Genomic DNA, 19,120 nt, shown 5'->3' with positions numbered 1-19,120 from the left:
GCTTTAGGCAAACATGAATGAATGATGGAAAACATCTTGCAACATTGAAGAGAAAAAAAACACATTTTCTTTCAACATATCAATCAGCAGATTTTAAATGCGATATGCCGTTTTAGGATCTGGTGAAAGGATTGATGTCATTAACATTTGCAGACGTCAGCAAAATGATCTTCAGCTGATAAAGGGATGGGATGCAAAGATAAACAGTGGTTGTATCTGCAAAAGATGAAAAGACATTGCATCAGGTTATTAAACTCTAATATTGCACGGCAGTGTTTGTGCACTGCTCAGCCAGTAGTGTCAAAATCACGTCTGATATCTGGTCTAAGAAAGTGGACGTTTTACATCCTGTTACATATGAGCCAAAACGGCAACTTTAACTCAGTTTAGATCAGTAGGGAAGAGTTTACACATTACAGCAAATTATATACATATATATATATATATATATATATATATATATATATATATATGGCTCTTTTTTAAGTGTTAAAAAAGATAAGTGAATAAATATTAAGAAGAATTTTGATATATGTAGCATTTATTATAGTGTGATTTGTGAGAATTATTGTAGGGGGTTAAAGACAAGTATGGAATTATAATAATAAAGCAGAGGTCTGAGTTAATTTTTTTTTTCTTTTTTTTTACCATAAAATGATTCACCAGTGGGCAGTGGTGGGATCAGATTTCCCCTCCCCATGGTGACACCAGTTGGCTGTATTTGCAGACTCACACAGCCTCTTTCCGAGTGTTCTTGCCAGATTTACTGTTCTTGACGTTTTCCCTTAACTTCTTCTTCTGTGCCTTTTTTCTTCTTCGAGTGCTTTTTATTTGTTGGTTTCTTCATTGTCTTCTTCTTTTTTTTTTTTTTTTTGTAATTTAGATGGCTGTGTGTCAGCTAAAGCTCAACCCTGCCCCTTTGATTTCTGCTGGTATTCTACATCAATGGATGGATAGTTAGTTAAGAGCACAATCAACACAAAAGATGGATAAAACTGTCCATCTGTCTGGGTATTCTGTGCTGAGCATAAATAGGGCATAACAAGCTAAAAAAATAAAAGTCCTCAAAAGTAAAAACGGAGGAGGTGAATGGTGTAGTTACTAATACTTATTTCAACTATATACCTTTTGCCATGGGATGCGTTTGACACGAACACACTTTCTCTGTTCAAAATGTACTTACAGTTCAATTCGTGCAATGACTTTGCTTTCCCAGCAGCAGAAAATCAAAACTACTTACGTCATGTTAGAAAATGACCACAGTCTCATGAATGGTTGTAATTTTCAAGCTCCATATGCAGTTCCTCTCACAGCCAATAGGGTTACATGTTCTTTGACCATAAAGTTAGGTTTTTTTTCCACCTGCGTGAACAAATCAAAACTGGTCTCAGTGGATGTTAACAGTGAAACCATTACTGGCTGCTTATTGCTATACCTGATTTCAGCATGTTTATCATACTGACTCTAATGATTAAGGCACTTATTAATTTTCTATGGAAAATTCTGTCGTCCAAATAACAACAAAAACAACAAAAACAAAAAAAAAGCAACTTATGACTCTCTTTTATCTAAAGCATTGCCCAGAAATAACTTTATCTTTCTGTGATCCCAACAGGTCTGCATTGTGCAGAAAAAAGACACAAAGAAGATGTACGCCATGAAGTACATGAACAAGCTAAAATGTGTGGAGCGGAATGAAGTGAGGAACGTCCTGAAAGAGCTGCAGATCATGCAGAACCTTGAACATCCTTTCCTGGTTAATTTCTGGTAAGTCTGCAATCTTTTCTACATATACGTATAAGTATAATTGTAAAGATTATACTTTATATTAATATTATACTGTACATAAAGATTATCATGCTTCTTATAACATGCCACAATTTAGAGAACCTCCACACAGAAACTACAATAAAGTAGCTTAAACTGCCTGCTGTTTTAGCAGCACATCTCAACAAAAATCTGCTTTTTTGTCCCATAGCAGCATTATCTGTGATTTTGTTAGGAATTTGGTTACCCTTTTAAGTTCAGCAGTGATCACATCCTGCTCATCGAATCAGCGAGTGAACAAACCCAAATGAAAAAACATAATCTATCTAAAAAAGTGTTTGAGACTGTCTCGGATGGAGCCTTCAGATTCAGAAAGGCGTTGACCACTGAGGAACACTTACAAGATCCATCCATGTCCATATCACCCTTTGAAGTTGCTAAAAGGAAAATGTGGTTTGCTCACTGATCCAAACACAACTTTTATGAGCACGACTGTCTTCTCTTGGCAATACCTTCTTCGCCTCATCGCATGTTGTTCGGAGACGCCTTCCCTCAACACCGCACAATGCCTTTTAAACTGACAATGCAGATAACTCATCAGGTGTTCATTTATCATCTCTTGAAAGCTGGAGTTTACTGTGGACCAGGAATTAGAACAAGTGAGACTTGTTAAACTTTCCTTCTGAGAGGCGTCATTAATTCTTGATAAGCACTCCCACTCTTCAACAAGAAGATGCCACCCTGCTTTTCTGTTGAGCAGAAAAGGAGACACAACTGACCACAGACATAAAGAGAAGCAAAAGCAGCTGCAGGTTTTTTACTCTTTCCCTTCACTGCCTTCTCTTTCCCCCCTAAGCTTCAGTCTACCTTTTTTTTTTTTTTTTTTGTATGCTATGTTAGAAGAATCAATAGCTTTCTTTTTAATTACTAATGTAAGAGAAACACAATCAAGTCCTCCCCTGGCAGGAACAAATGAGATTAAATTAAAGCAAAGAAGGAGATTTTAGAGGGCCAGAAAAAACATGAAATATCCTCACAGCGGAGGAGGAGGACTGCAAACTAGAGAGAGGAGCTGTGCACAGACTCATCAGACAAACAATTCCAGTGCTTGCTTTCTTGCTTGATTGCATGCTGTGCTGGCCAAAAAGAGGGGAAGAAAAAAAAAAGCTGGAAGTTAATGCTGCTGGCAGTGTAAACCCCCCCCCAGGGTGGGGGTGATTTCCTCTTGAGATGTGCTTCGGTCAGCGCTGTGCCCACTCATCCACACCCTCCTTCTCTTTCCGTCTCTCTCACTGTGTTGAGTTGGCATAAGTTATGATTGTCCCGTGTTAAGCACTCAAGGTCAAAGATGGGGTGGGGAGGGGAGACTACCTGCAAGTGTAGGAAGTGCACCGAGCCCGTTTCATGCACAAAACTGCTGTTTAGCCTGTCCTCCTTATTCACCTTGTTTTCTGTCACCTTCCTCTTTTTCCTCTTCTCCTACTGTATTCCCTCCTTTACCACCTGCTCTACTTTACTTCTCCTCTTGCTGTCATTGCACTTACCACGGGGTATGACCTCAGATGTCTTTCTGCACAAACCTTGCAGCCAGACAAACAAAGCACTGAAGAAAACAATCAAAGAAAAAAAGACAAAAGTAAATAATTATGACCTTTAAAATGATCACTACATTTATGTGCCAGCAAAAGTGGCAGTAAAGGCAATAAAGGCTGAAAGGGGAAGTCCTTATTTGCACTGCACTGGTGTGATACAATTACCAGTGTTCTAACTGGTATGGTATACAAAGACAGAAAGCAGGATTATGTTTGGGGAAATGTCACTGAGCAAGAACTACCTGTGTGCTGTCTGGTGTGATGGATGTGCTGAGCACATCCACATGACCTACACATTAGTTTAGCTTCAAAAAGAACAAAACAACCATGCAGTAATTTTCCTCCAAAATGAAAAAACAAAAAAGTCATTTCTACAACGACTGGAAGTAGGTACTTTAAGTGATTAGGTAATCATAGGTTTATTTTTAAGTGAAAATATAGCGTTTTATGGTGGTTACAACTGTGGCCTCGCGGCAAGAAGATTGCTGGTTCAAGCGTCAGACTACATGATGCTGGTTTGAGTCATGTTTCAGTTCATGGATATTAAACTACGTGTGTGAGAATTCATTGCTTTTGGAATAGACTTCATTGTCTTTGAGGTTCATAAACTATTTTTATGCAAATTTTGTAAATATCTGATCCCAGAGTGTCTGAGTGTACTGGTTCAGTTCTTCTGTTATACTATTAAACTATATACTATATATTTACTAGGGATGTGAATCTAACAGCTCACCATTCAATTCGATTTCGATTTTTGGGGTGACGATTCGATCTAGCATCAATTGTCCATTCAAACAGATTTTCGATTCATAATCATTACACTTAAGTAACAAAAAGTGCAAATTTCCCAAGTAACTGCATTCTTCTATAAGCTAGAAAGAACTAAGAATTTTTTGATTCTGTGTGACCCCTGTGATGGATCTGTCCAGGGTGAACCCTGCCTCTTGCCCAATGACTACTGGGATAGGCTCCAGCTTCCTTGAATTGGACCAAGTTGTTAAAGTAGCTCTATTATGCACATTTCAGTTAAATTTATTTTAATATGCAAGTCCAGAAGGGAAAGAAATAATCAAGCATTTTTCACAAACCCATTCATTCATTTTGTATTGATCCTCTCAGATCAGCCTCTGCCAGAAACAAGCGAACAGAAAAAAGCTCCGCCTCCTGTCTGCCTGCAGGCTGCGTCTGATTGGTCAACTGCTAGGAGTAGTTATACTGAGCAATGAAGGTGGGCGTGGCTCTCTTCTCGTGAACATGCACAACCTAGAGAAGATGACCAATCACTGAGTCCTTTTGCCGGGACGTCACTTAAATTTCCCATTACAAACAAACTCTCTAAAACCAACTGTTTCTGTCGCCATGGAAACTGAACGTATCGCGTGCTGAAAAACTTAAACATGCGTTTAAGTAATAAAAAAAAAAAGCGCCACTCATATGTCTGATGAGTATTCAACACTAACGCTGTAGAATGCTCAGAAAACTAGAAATAGCCTGACAGAGCCCCTTTAAGTGGATGGATGTAGGTTTTTACTTCATAAATTTGTGAACTATAAGCTTCCTGGAGTCATTGTTCCCCAGCAGCAGCACGAGGCTGAGAAACCACACTTCACCATTTTTGCTTCCAGGATGCTGCATCATGTTACAGTTTAGTTTAACTTTACAAAGTGTCACACGCTGGCAACTGGATATCAACACGCATTCTGTTTGAAACAGTGGCTGATTCAACCAATGTGTTCAAGAGAACATCAAGAGAAGAAGAGAGGATATGAAAGAGAAAAAGTGAGAAATCCTGGGGCTCAACACCAGCTGCTGGAGAATCAAGGCATTACTCCATTTGTCCCTCCTCTCTCTCCATGGTTTGCTATGCTCTGTGTGTTTCAAACAAACCAAAACAAACAAAAAAAAAACCCTCTCATAGTGCTGCGATGAGCAGAACATGTACCCAGGCTATACAGTCCTTAAGTGCAGTTGATGTGCAGCTGATGTGCCGCTCATGCATGTTAAAGATTGAGAGCAGTAAATTACCTGAAGTCATTTAAAAATATCTCCCATGTATAAGATTGTGGACAAAAATGACGAATTATGTAACAAGCTATTTAAACAAACTGCAACAGGGAAAGAAAAAAAGTACATTAAGGAAGTTTGAAACTGTGCAGTGAAAGCTTTACTTGCTTCAGGGAATCCTTCTGTTCCTCAGCCCTCATGTAATCTCACTAATGCATTACATGTCTGTGCAAAACAAGACATGGTTCAGTGTCATTCCCTTTTCATTTACATTTGCCTCTCAGAATATCAAATAAAGATGCGGCAATGTCTCACAAAAGAAAAGAAAAATCAGATGCACTTCTGCTTTTCTGCTTACATAAAAAGACTTGTATAGAAGATCTGTGTATTGTCAAGTCAAAACATTTTGACTGAAATGAGTGAGCGAGGACGAGCTTTACTGCAGACTCCGATTTCACAAGTACTGCAAGAAATAATAAGGCCTGATTTTAATTTTGACACTGCAGGCTTTGCCAAACGCTCGAAAGCAGCATGTCAGCGTGTCAAGGATTTAGCTTCATGTCAAGGTGACCTGGTAAAATAGAAGATCACAGAAACCAGGATGGCAAAACGGAGACGTATCATAATCAATTTTTTTTTCTGCCAAAATGTGACCCTGATGGAAGTGAAAAAAAATACTGTTTTGTGATTTTAAATAAATTTATAGCAGATTTAAGATGTTTTTGACACTAAATTACGGATCAGAAATTTCCAGTCTTCTCATTTGGGACATGTGTCCGTATATTTGCACGGTAGTGCAGCTATTTGTGTGTGCTCATGGTACATTGGACACAGACTGATGGGAGTTGTCAGTCAAAGGGAGGTGTTGCTAGAAGGGGGGGGTTGGAGGCCAGTCGGCATTGATCCAACATGTCAAGAGTCTGAGTGGTTGGCTGGCTGAGTCCATTTCACTAAGGTGCTGTGGTCAGAGTGTGTGTTTATGTGGGTGCATGTAGTCACTATAACTGCATTGCTCTGTGCTTACCAGTCTGTGATTAGGTGCGCATTACCGAGATTCATCGATTAATAGTAAATAACTTAACATTTGCTGGATGTTTAGTTCATTTACTTATCTCTATCTTATCTTATCTCTTATCTTACTTAACACTCTGTGAGTCTTTTAACAGCAGTAGAAGTTATATTTGAGTATATTTTACATTTTATAATCCAGCTCCTGTATTATTTCATCCTTCTGTGTAACCTCACATGTCAAACTGTTAGCATTGACAAGGGAAAAGAGACTCTTTTTGTAATAGCATGTTACTATTAGCTTTGTGAGCCCTTGTGGTTTCTTGAGACATCCATTACTGAAGTGGCCCGGGGTGCCTCGGCCTCTAAAAGCTCCATGCAGGATGCTCCCTCATGAGACTTAGTGCTTAGAGGCCATCACAAGATCACACTGAAACTCATGCGAGGCAGGACAGAGAGAGACTGAAAGAAAACAGGAAAGACTGAGGAAAATGTGGCAACTACAGGACCGGCGAGACAAAGAGAAAAGATGAAGGAGAACAAGTAGAGCACAGAGACCAGGCTTGATGCCAGGAAAGCTAATGAAAAGACTGCACCATTTCAAGACAATGTAAAGGAGCTAATCTGATGGCTAACTGCGACTCTACTCTATATACTCATCCAGCAACAGCTGCCAACTGATGATCAATATATTCCTTCTGGTATTATGCTCAACACAGCTGAAAATATAAATTTGACATCATATAGTAGGATGGGTGATTACTTCCCATTTCATACTTATTATGTTGTTCTGCTGTCTAATCTGTGTGTTTTACCATGCAAAGATCTGCTTCAAACAATACACAAATAATTTTTTTTTTCTCCAAAATTTAAAGGCCAACTAGTTAACTTTGATTTTCTCACTTAGTCACGCCCTCACAACAGTTAATTTGGCATCTGTCTTGGATATTTTCTTTTCTCTAACTCTTTTCACTAAATAAAAGCCAGTGTGATGTTGAAAAACAAAAGTTTTGAAATGTTGTTTCTCCTGCTTGGGCAGCGGTATCTCCAGGATTCTACATAATAAATGTCACTGGACCATCAAAATGAGTCAGAAGATGCATCATGCAGCGCTGATTTAAAACCACAAATTTAATGTCTAAACTAATATGCTTTGAAAAAGATGCCTTATATGGGGCCATACTATTGGCTAAGAAAACAAAGTTTAACTAAAAAATTACACAACGTTTTTGTCCCCTCAACTTTTATTAAAATACTAAATGCTTATCTGTGTTATTTAATGCAAACCTCCTTTTTGAGGCTGTGTTTGTTTTCTTTTGTTTCCCGGTCAGCCTGCTTTCACAGCTGCTTTGGATCTGCTCGATGGAAAACATGAGCTACTATGGGTCAATTGTTGAAGTTCTTGTTAATTAATGCAGCTAACGGTTTTTTTCTGCTAAGTCTTTACACAAGATATTACTTGAACATTGGGGTTTTTTTTTTGTGAATGACCTCTGCAACTCCTTTGGTTTTGTTTTCTGTTTCAGTGTGATGTAATGTATAGTTATAAGGTTAGACATCATATTAGGTACAGCTTCAGCCTTCACCTTTTTTGGTTAATTTGTTTATATACTTTGATTTGGTGCATCTATGTTTGGTTTATGGACAAAAACAAACCACAGAAAAAAAGACAACCAAACAAACAAACAAAAAATAACCCATACTTAGTTACTTAGAAAATTACTACAGATATCCGGTATTATTGTCGTACTTCTATTATCAGCCAATATCGACATTCCAATTTAATATTGAAAATTCCTGCTACTGGGTTTTACTTCTTTAATGATATAACTTTTACACAACATACACATATTATATATCAAACTCTTCAGCTAAGTCTCCTTTAACTCAAAATGACCAAATATAAGAGACGCCATTTATAGATTTCTAGATATTTATGTTTGTTTGGCACAACTCACTCTAAAAATATCAGTATTGGTTGATATTGATATAAGAAATTAGTTGCTGGAAAAAATCGATATATAATAGATATAAGTAAAAAAAAATAAATAAAAAAATAAAAAAAAAGCCAACATTGAACATCCCTGATGATGTATTTAAATTCTTTACATTAAATAAATAATATATGTCTGCTCCTCCATGGCAAAGTCAATGGTCGGATGCTGCAAAGACCGCTCCTTTAATGTGAACATTCACTGACCAGGATGGGAAAACATTGGGTTGAATTACTGATAAGCAGTTTTGTGATATTGCTTATACAGATTCTGAATGAATGGGTAAGACAGCACAGGTAACAGAGACAGATACCCGGGGTATTTTGATCAGGCTTCATCATACACGCTTCAAATCTGTTGGAAACAACTTAATCACTGCCATTTCTAATGCAGTGTGACAGCAGCAGCAGCAGCAGGTCACCCCAGACTTCATTCACATTCAACCACCTGCCATGTCGAGCAAATACCGCTGAGCATAAAATGAAAAGGTCACTTAACAGCACATCAGTGTGTTCCACATGGATGTTTAGTACAGCACTAGAAACAAGCTTTACTAACATGTACATAAACACCGAGCAGTTGACATTATGCACTCATCCACAGAATATTTATGCGTGTGTGTGTGTGTGTGTGTGTGTGTGTGAGCGAGTTTTTATTGATGCAAATCAAAGAAGCTTTCATCCATTTGTATGTATAAAAAAATCTGAAGAAAAACTGTAGGTGGGCCATGCAACAGGCCACAGAGCACATCTCAGTCCACGTGTCTGTGCACTTTACAGTAATGTGAGTGGAAAGTACGCTTTTGTGTTGGTTTTGTTCCTGAGCAGCCACGTGAGCCAGTCAGTGTTGTGTGCTATAGGAGGACAGAACAGCTTCTACATGGCAATACTGGCTAAGTCCTTTCAGGCTTCACCACTTCAGGCTACTGGGACAGAAAGCATGAAAACTGCAGCCAGGCATGAGAGTTGGTTTTCTACCTGATTAAACTGGTTTTGCGGACGACTCAAGTGTGATATTGATTGGCTCGATAGCCTTGAAACCTCTCTTTGATAACCCTTAAACCTCCTCAACTAAACTAAAGGTACATGTTAGCTCATCCTGTGTGTGCTTCAGTACTAATACTTTGCCTTCACATGTAAATATGTGTGTGTTTGTGTGAATATTCTATAAAAAGCTTTTGCTTCACGATGGGCGATTTTCAAGAGATTATCAGTTAAAATAAATACTTACCATGTATTTTAAGCTTTTAAACTAAAGCATATGAAATTTCTTTGAGTAAAAATATTATTGGTGGATTTCAATTGCATGATTTTTTGCATTTTTCCATAAATGAAGCAGTGGCCAAACAAACAAATATGACTACTGTGCAAGAAAGATGCCAGGCGTTGCCTGAGGATTTTCACATACGTGTTTAAGCACTAGATAGCTTAAAAGAATTTGAGTTTTGTGCTGGCATATATCCTTACATGTTACCCAATAAAAATGTAAGCTTTGGATTTATGAAATACCCATCAGTTTAGATGTGCAGTACATGGAAGTGAAGCCTTCAACCACAATAAATTAGAGCAGTTGGCAGTTTTGTGACAAATCATGCATTATTTCTGCTCACATAAGTTTGCAGTTAGGTGTTTTTATAGTATCGTTGCTGGGATGCTATAAACCACTATAAAATCTACAACTGGCTGTTTCACTTTATTGTGGCTTATAGTTTTTGTTGAAGCCCAGTAGTGGATGGTCTTTATCATGGTCTGGTGAATAAAACAGAAACATCAGCTCATGTTACAATGAGCTCAACTTATATGTTATTCTGGGCTTTTTACTTAGCAGCTGTCGTTTTTATCACCCCATTAGGTTTAATTAACCACTGACATAGCAGAGGCTAACAGGGAAGAAACCCTAATCAACTGAAGTATAATGATTTGCTATCCTTAAACCAGGTGATTGCTGAGTACTCTACACAATGAAAGGTTCAAACCAAACGGTAACCAACCGGTAAAAAGTGAAGCCTATGCGGAAGTGCATAAAACTGCAGTTCCCCCTTCATCCGCTAGGGGCTGGCTCCAAAACAGAGCAAATCCCCATAGACTCCCATGTTAAAAAGGCCAACTTCATGGCAGAAATAAACATGTTTACAGCCTGGTTCACAAATCCATTTTCAGTTTATAGGTCAGGTTTACCTTCATGACAACTGTGGGGGGAGTGAATTTTTTTCTAACTCGCCCATTTCGAAGTTCTGCAAATTTAGGGGCGTGTCTTTTTGATTGACAGGTACCAATCTCCGGCTTCAAGTAAGAAGAACGTAGAACAACCGCGGTTTTTAGCTGGTTAACAACGTGACTTAGCTTTAGCCCGCATACCTTCGTTAGATGGTTAACTCTTGTTATCTCGGGGTTAGCTCGGTTAACTTTCAGTTACAGAAAGCTCAGAGTTCAAACGCAGTTTTTTCTTATTCATCTCATTCATCTTTTCATGGTTTCGTAAGGAACTTGGTTAGATTTTTCATTTGAATCACTGGAGGCAAATAAATCAACATTTTCTACCAATCAAGGAAGGAGTTACCACACAAGTTTTGGTCTACATTAGCATTACTAAGTTTTCTCCCATTTCACACAATTACAGCTATTTAATCACACAAAAAGAAGCCAGATAAACGGTTTTTTCTTGTTTGTTTTTTTTTTTAAAGTATTAGCATTTCACCTTTGAAATCATTGGTGGGGATGCCACACAGGAGATGAGAAGTAAACCATAATCATTTAAACAGTGGATAGGAGCTGCCAGGAGCTCCTCCACACCACCACCACCACCACCACCACCACCACCACCCCCCCCCACCCCACACACACACACACACACACACACAAAGGAAAGCTTGTCGGTCTAAGCCACAGGTGTCAAACTCCAGTCCTCGAGGGCCGGTATCCTGCAGGTTTTTGTTGTCTCCATGCTCCAACACACCTCACAAGTTCATAATTAGGTTGACAAGAAGCTGCTGGGTCCATTTGATTTGAATCAGCTGTGTTGAAAGAGGGAAACAACAAAAACCTGCCGGATACCGGCCCTCGAGGACTGGAGTTTGACACCCCTGGTCTAAGCATTCATGTTTTGGCCACAAAAAGACGATTGGAGTTATCTTGTGATTGTGATCTTGCAGATCTTACAAGAATCCAGACGCTTCCCAAGAGAAGCATTTAGCAGCCTTCAAATAAAAACCTTGCCAGTATTTGTCAAGTTTAGCTATCAAAGATTAGCAATCATCATGTATCCCATAATGATGCAACATTTTCCAAGTCCCAGTAAGACCTGGTGGAGGTGGTGCTGCTCACATTGTGCTCACATGTACATCGTGACTTTAGCTGGATTTTTGTAGACACACGACCAGCCTGCATTCAGAGATCTCTTCTTTCCAGAGATCGCCAGCTTCCAGGCAGTTTTATAGCTCCGCATAAACAAGTGCCAGCGGCAGAATTTCCACTGAAAGCAGTGAAGGCACAGATAGAAATATGAACTGATGGTAGAGATTGTGGATGTGTAGATGCTCTAACAGAAGACCGTGCATTACAGAAATTGCTGTTGTGTGTGATGTGAATATAAAAGCAGTTTTCACTGTTCAAAGACTTTGATTTGTTTTAAAAACCTAAGAAGATTTTTCAGTCGAAACGTTTATTTTAATCTAAAAAGCCATTAGTTGAACATTTATGTCATTAAATAGTTTGATAATAAATACATAATCACATAGCTTGTCTTAAATTTTAAGATAAGAAATGAGAGATTGATTTAGAAAAAAGTTAGAATAGCACTGCGTGAAAATAAAAAGCCTTACCGTTCACAGTTTATTCTTTTACAATTAAATAAATGACATACAGCTTTCCTGACACAGACAACTCAGCCAAGATAAAGACCAATTAAAGTCCAGTTTGTGTCTCCTAAACACTCGTGACAGCAAACTCTTGGATCTTTTACAATCTTAACTAACTCTGCTGTGTAGGTATCCACACATATGTGCACTATATATGTGTGTGTGTGTAAGTGTGCGCAGAGTGCTGATGCAGACTGAAGGAAAGATCAAGAGAAGGCAAAAAACAAGCCCAAAGAAAGAGAGGGAAAACAGGAGGATGGCAGGGAAGGATAGTCAATCAAAAGATTAATAGAAAGAGTAAAATGGCTCCCATCCAGCAAACAAACTGTTGTCTAGCTCACGCTGCAAACAACAAAAAGGCCAGTTTTTCTTCTCTTTTCCTTTTTTTCATTTCTTGTAACTCAACACTGTTCTTCAACACACACTCTTAAACCAATGGGCTCAAAAACGGTCCTTTTTGTCATAATAATTTAATTTATTATGCTGTAATTAAAACCCATTTCTTCCATACATGAATTTTAAACTGAGTGTGGATAATTTACATGAACGTTTTCATCTAAACCCCACCAGAGTTTTGTCAGCCTCATAAAACTCCAAATTCTCTCTCAAAGTCAAGCAGTACTTTGGTATTTAAGAGGGTGACGCCAATATGACACAGGTTTGATGTGCGCTTCTTTCGTCATATTTATGCACAGACTGATCCACTCTGTCACTGCAGTTTTACCCCCTGCTACATCTGTTCTTCTAATGTAGGGCTTTTCTCACTCTTTATTTCAGTATCAATATGAATAAAACAGCTATTAATATTCATACATAAGGTCAATATTCATACATATACCTGCAACCCCCTGTCTTTTGCTGCACAGTGATAAGCAACAGTGGAAAAGAAACACCCCGTTTTAAACAAACCAAACTCAGGAGCGGCTGCCTGCCTTGACCAGTCAACAAGCACCATAACACAAAGCCACAGACACCAGGTGAGAAAGAAAAAGACTAGCACCAGTTATGGCATATATGTGTTCATGGAGAACAAAGAATTAAGACCACATGAGTGCATTACGATATATCCCTCAGTAGTCTAAGCCTAAGGCAGCATAACTAAAAGGATTGCTGAGGGTTGCTCAAGCCAACCCTGACTGTATGCTTTTCAAACAAAGATTTATGCCTAAGCTTAATGGTATAAATAGCAAATAGACTAATTAGCACTTTTACTCAACCCCTAAAAAGCACTTTAGTCTTATTCGTACCCTGATAGACACATTGGGAGGCAACGTAGGGTTCTGCGTCTCACCCAAGGACACTTCGGCATGTAGTCATGGAAAGCTTGAAATTGATCCGCTATATTTCCGGTTGGTAGACGGCTACTCTTCCTCAATGACCTACAGCTATGGAGGAAGAGGAAGGTGTTTGCTTCCTGAACCCAAAGTGGGAAATGCTTCTGTAAGAAGTGGACCTGAGAAACAGCAGGGTCTGCCTCCTACTTCTTCCCACAAGTAAACCTGCAGTCTGAGTGCAAAAGCGCTCAGCTGGGAAAATATGAAACTATGAGATTTTTAAGATGATTTAAGAGATTGGTCATTAAAACATGGCTTAATGGTTTGGGCATCCAACATGACTACTTGTCTTTTTAAATGTTAAAATACCGACAACACAGGTTTTCACTGAAACTATTTACACTGTTCCAACTGCTACAAATATTTGGAAAATAATCCTAACCCTCAGATGCATGAAATATATATATATTTTTTTTTTTAAATGGCACATTTTTTTCCTCATACAATATTTTACTTCTACAGACATGAAGAGACACTATCTTTTATTTTTAATATTATGAGACTTTTTATTTAGTTTTTTATGAAATCTATTCTATAGAAATATATATATATATATATATATATATATATATATATATATATATATATATATATATATATATATATATATATATATATAAAATAACATATTGTCATATTTACATAATAGAAATATTCAGTTAAAATTGACTAGTATAATTTTCTTGTGCTGTTTATCACTGAAATAAACTAGGTAATAATGTATTCATGTATAAATTAAATTTCATATTACATATATATTTATTCTTCAATGAGTGGCAGTGCCTCGGGGGACTCTCCTAATGTCCACTGAAGTAGTGAAATTGCAGATATACCATCCTTGCTAATGAATATAGAAGAAAACAGCAGCATCAATAGAGTGAAGAAAATTCATAAATTTTTCAAATATCTCCAAACTATTTTTCTTAACATTCCCGGACCTTACAAACAACAATTAAATATTTTGTGATTCTTTCCTGGTTTGTTTTTTTGTTTTTTATGACCATGAAATGGTTATAATATATATACAGTCTTACATACATACCTGCATGCTGCAGTGGGAAGATGAGCTACATGATCAATTCTATGCCACACATCATCAGCTAAGAGTAATACAAGTACAAACTCACACACTTTTATTTACAAAAATATCCTGTTCTGGTGTCCCCAGGGATCGCTAGATAACCCCCACTTATCTGATTAATTATCTATCTCATCTGGTCTCATCCATTCTGCTGTACTGTGTTAAACACAGTGAGACACTTGAGCTGGCTTCACATAATTTCGACTTCAAAGCTATATTATATAATTTTTCTAATCTTTTTTTTAAACTTAATTTACACAAGCATACTTCAGGATGTGTGTGAATTTCATCTGACATTTACAAGTGAGACAAACTGCTCCTCCAGTGTTTGTTTCTTAGTTTGTAATGCTCTTTGTCAAAGGTGCGAGCGTCTTCAGGTCACAGATAGTCTTTCCACATCCTGAGGCCACTGGCAATCAGACGTTACATGGTCTCAGCATTATCTGAGCCTTAGCAGACTGTTTGGAGTCAGCTCAATCAATCCACATCAATCCACAGCAGAAAAGCAGCACCTTCAGGTTATCTGCAAAGGTCTCAGAGGCAGAGAGTTTACCAACGCGGCAAAAAACTTAATCCTTGGTCACTGTGCATTGAGTTAGAGCCAAGAAGTTGTTCTTTTGGCAAGAAAAAAACCACACTGGACTCTATGGGCAATAGAGAGACCACTATAAAGTTCTCAAAGGTAATGCAAGAAATGAAATTTTAGCAGAGCAATGGTTTAGGCACGTGCAGAAAATCTGGCTTCTGTACTGTTTTGAACATTGTTTTGTGTGAATTAACTTATTAGGAAAGATTTTTAAAAAAATGAAGTCATTTATAGAGAGAAAAAAGTGCAGCCCTGGTGGGAGGCTTGGCATGTAAAATTGATGATTTGTGCGACAGCTTAAATGGCAAAACAGTGGGTGGCTTTCTGATACAGGCATGTTTTTATGTCAGTGTCATCCTAATGGAAGAATTAGCCAATGTTTAAAAGTGTTTGTATATTAAAGAAGAATGTAAAAGCAAAAAATAATATCAGAACACTGTATAACCATAATTCGAAGCTATAATGCTATAGAGATAACACATAAAAAGAAGTTTTCTCGCTCAAATCTCCATCTAATTACGTCAATGCAGACCACTCAAGGTCAATCACCATTTAATGGGTAAACAAGCTACAGAGAGAACTTGTGTTTCTACATTTTTGTGTTTGCAGATAAAAGCATATGGTTGGAAATACAGAACGTCAGGGAAAATTGTCTCAAAGGGGTTTTGTTGAACAGTTACATGTTGGTCAAAGAAAGTTTATTTTGCAGCAGTTTAACAAAGAGAATTTGAAATGAGAAGCTAAAACTTTAGATTAAAGGAGGGAACATATATGTCTCAATGAGGCATGCGCGAATGTACTTATTTCACATGTCTCACCCCTGTCCATACTAACATCACCACCTCTGTGTAAAACATTTAGGGTTTCTCAGCTTGTTAGCCTGGAAGATACAGTAATGATGATTGCCTCAGGCATGACTCAGCTGGTGTGTACCGGCGGTGCTTCCCCTGCACTGAGTATGATGAGTGTTTTTACTCTGCTTGGCGTTCAGCCATGCAGAGTAAAGCAGCAGCAGGGACTCTGGAAAGTCTCTACAGAGGTGTGTTCTTGGAGATCAGAGTTGAAACACTAACTGGTAATTTTATTGAACGTTGATTTTGGTCAATCTTTTTTTCCTTTTTTTTTCCAGAGTCTTAATCACTGTCTAGACTGGTGATTTGTCTGAGGAGATAAATTCAATTAGTATTTGGCATTTTTCCTTATAGCTGATGGACATAGGAACGCTGTCCTTTGATATACAGAAACCCAGACACTAAAAGACAATAATCTGTTTCATTACAGCATTGGTTCCCCAACTGAAAAATGTATACATGATGTCTTTTTACCATTTATAGTACTATGAGAATCTAATAGGTGTGTTTTTCTTCTCTTTTCATCCTATCACCATCTTTCCTGTTAAAAACTGTCACATCTTCATATTTACCTTTCCTCCATCTTCTACTTATTTTTCATCATTTCCTTACATTTCAACTCCCAAAACCCCCTGTTTTCACTAAATGCATCTTCTTTTTGTCACTCTTCACTCCATGCTCATTTTCTGATGTAGGTACTCCTTCCAGGATGAAGAAGACATGTTTATGGTGGTGGATTTGCTCCTGGGTGGAGACCTGCGCTACCACCTCCAGCAGAACGTCCACTTTTCAGAGAGCACGGTGAAACTCTACGTCTCTGAATTAGCCCTGGCTCTAGGATACCTACGCAGTAAGCGCATCATACACAGGTGAGACAGTTTCTCATAAAATGAGGACATAAGGTGGCTCTCAAGGTCTACTCTTCTTGTTCCATATAATTTCCAAGTATAACTTTCTCATCACTGTGAAGATTGTGTTAGGACACTATAAAAACAATGGTTAAACTTGACTAGATTTCTTTTGGGTTTTTTTCTTATCCCAATCACCCTAAAGAGCCATTGCAAAATGTTCCGTAGGTAGTCATGTGCTGATGCCCTGTTTAATTTGTGTAATGTACATGAAGTGCTTTTAGGACAAAAATATCTGCTGCTTTGGCAAGTCTGCTTTTGTTGACTCTCTGGGCCAAGAAAAGCATGGTAACTGCCAAATGTTATTCATTTAAATTGTTAAAGTGATGAGGAAAGCTTAGGTTATCCTGTTATGGCCAAATGAACTGGCAAAATGCTCTGAATCAGCAAAAATATGAAATATTTGAAATAATGTGAAGACCACTGTCATCTTATAATACAGTTAAGACTTGTTGGCAATAAGTTTAGATAGACTCAAGCTCCCCTTCGAATACAATAGAATAAAGCAGGTGTGGAACAGATTTGTGAATAGTTTTGATGGAAAAGTTTTAGATTATAATTTAAATTAAACCAATTTGTGTATAGTTTGATGCAACTTTGTTTTTGGGGTTTTTTTTATTTTGTAGAGTTAGGCGTAATTAAATATTTTAAAAGGGAATATTTAAGGGGATTGCAGTTGCAGCTCAGAGGGTCCACCAGGGAGAAAGTGGGTTTATTCATATGTTTATGATAGAGAAATGCACTCTATATAAAGAAGAAGAAAATATTGATATATGAGGGAATGTCACTTGTAATAAAAATGTTTTAAATGATCAATAAAACTAGAAAAGTGAAAGCAAATCGTACCAGTAAATCAAAAAATTTGAAAATAAAGTAAAAGCTGATTAAAGTGTAAAGTGAACATCAGAATGGATAAATAATAAAACATATACTTTAAATAGCTTTAGACGTCATCACAGCTGAGAGCTCGGTTTAGGTCTTTGTCCCATCACTGCCCTGCTCTCTGTTCCACCTTTACTGTGGTCATCTGAAGACGGGAAACAAGTTAAAGGAACATTTCTTGGCTTTCAGTGACCCTTGACAAGCTGTACTAGAAGTGCACAGACCTTAAACATAGATTGCTAGGCCTGTGCATAGATAGTGCATTGCTCTGATCTCACCGTTGTGGGCTGATTCTCTGCAAGTTTTAGTTTCATTCCACTGCTTGGTGGGAATTTACATTAAATGCTATTTTAGTGCTTTCCGAGGCTGTTGCTTCATTATCTGTTCTTTCCTCCACACTAAAACCAATCTACAGCGTTGATTAAAATTTCAGCAGCACCAGTGTATAGCAGTTGTGGGAATCTCATCACAATAAGGTTTTGATTACAGTTTTGATTGCTGATATGCAATTTTCATTGTACTCCTGTTTAAAAAAAACAAAACAAAACAGTGCAGTAGCGCTGGATCTGCTGAGAGTTTGCACATTGCTGTCTGAGTTGGAACGAAACTTTGATGTTGCTGGCTTGTTGGTTCTCTGGTTGGTAGGTGCCAGGTGCTTTTTTTTATAATTCTTTTGCTGAAAACGTGAAGTTGTTTCTTATGTTAGTGGATTTCCAAAACAATTTGGCTCAACTTCACAGAAGTCAACGTGCTGTTAATACAGAGGGTGCTGGATTTTAGTCACAACCAGTTTGTGGTATAGACTATCAGGGAGCTTCACTTCTTCTTTTCCAAATTCTTTCTCTGACACCCCACCAGTGTTACCTTATCAAGTCATATGTAACAGAATCTAACACTCTGAAAACTTTTCCCTTCTTCATTGTTACCTTTAAGTCAGAATAAAAGGTGCCAAACCCCAAAATGCCTTCATCAGTGATAAGCTTCATGATGGTTAAGCATTCACTAATTTCACTGGTTTGCATTTGAGAAAGAGAAGATCCACAAGCCGAATCTCACGGGAGTGTGTCTGTTTCATCAAAATGATGGACAGCAAAAAACGCTTCTAACTCTGTCTCTGTGGATCAGCTTTTGGACCCATTTGTCTGCTCTGGTGACTGAGCAAAGACGTAACCATAGGAATGGAGGCATTCTCCGATCATGACTAATAGGAAGCATCACTACAACAGGGAGCACTAATTTATCTACACCCACGGATAA

The 19,120-nt window shown here is 37.9% G+C and overlaps 1 protein-coding gene across 1 annotated transcript in view; it reads left to right on the top strand.

The window, feature by feature from the left end:
• Positions 1–19,120, top strand: part of stk32a (serine/threonine kinase 32A) — a gene marked incomplete at both ends in the record, with an annotated part of 70,500 nt that overhangs the window by 12,092 nt on the left and 39,288 nt on the right. The window contains 2 exons of the mRNA XM_079247578.1: positions 1,616–1,767; positions 16,769–16,942. Coding sequence (XP_079103704.1) covers positions 1,616–1,767; positions 16,769–16,942 — 326 coding nt within the window. The remainder of the gene's footprint in view (positions 1–1,615; positions 1,768–16,768; positions 16,943–19,120) is intronic.

This window comes from Telmatherina bonti, assembly GCF_933228915.1.
Source record: "Telmatherina bonti genome assembly, chromosome: 10".
Lineage (NCBI taxonomy): Eukaryota > Metazoa > Chordata > Actinopteri > Atheriniformes > Telmatherinidae > Telmatherina > Telmatherina bonti.
This window is presented reverse-complemented; position numbering and strand designations above follow the sequence as displayed.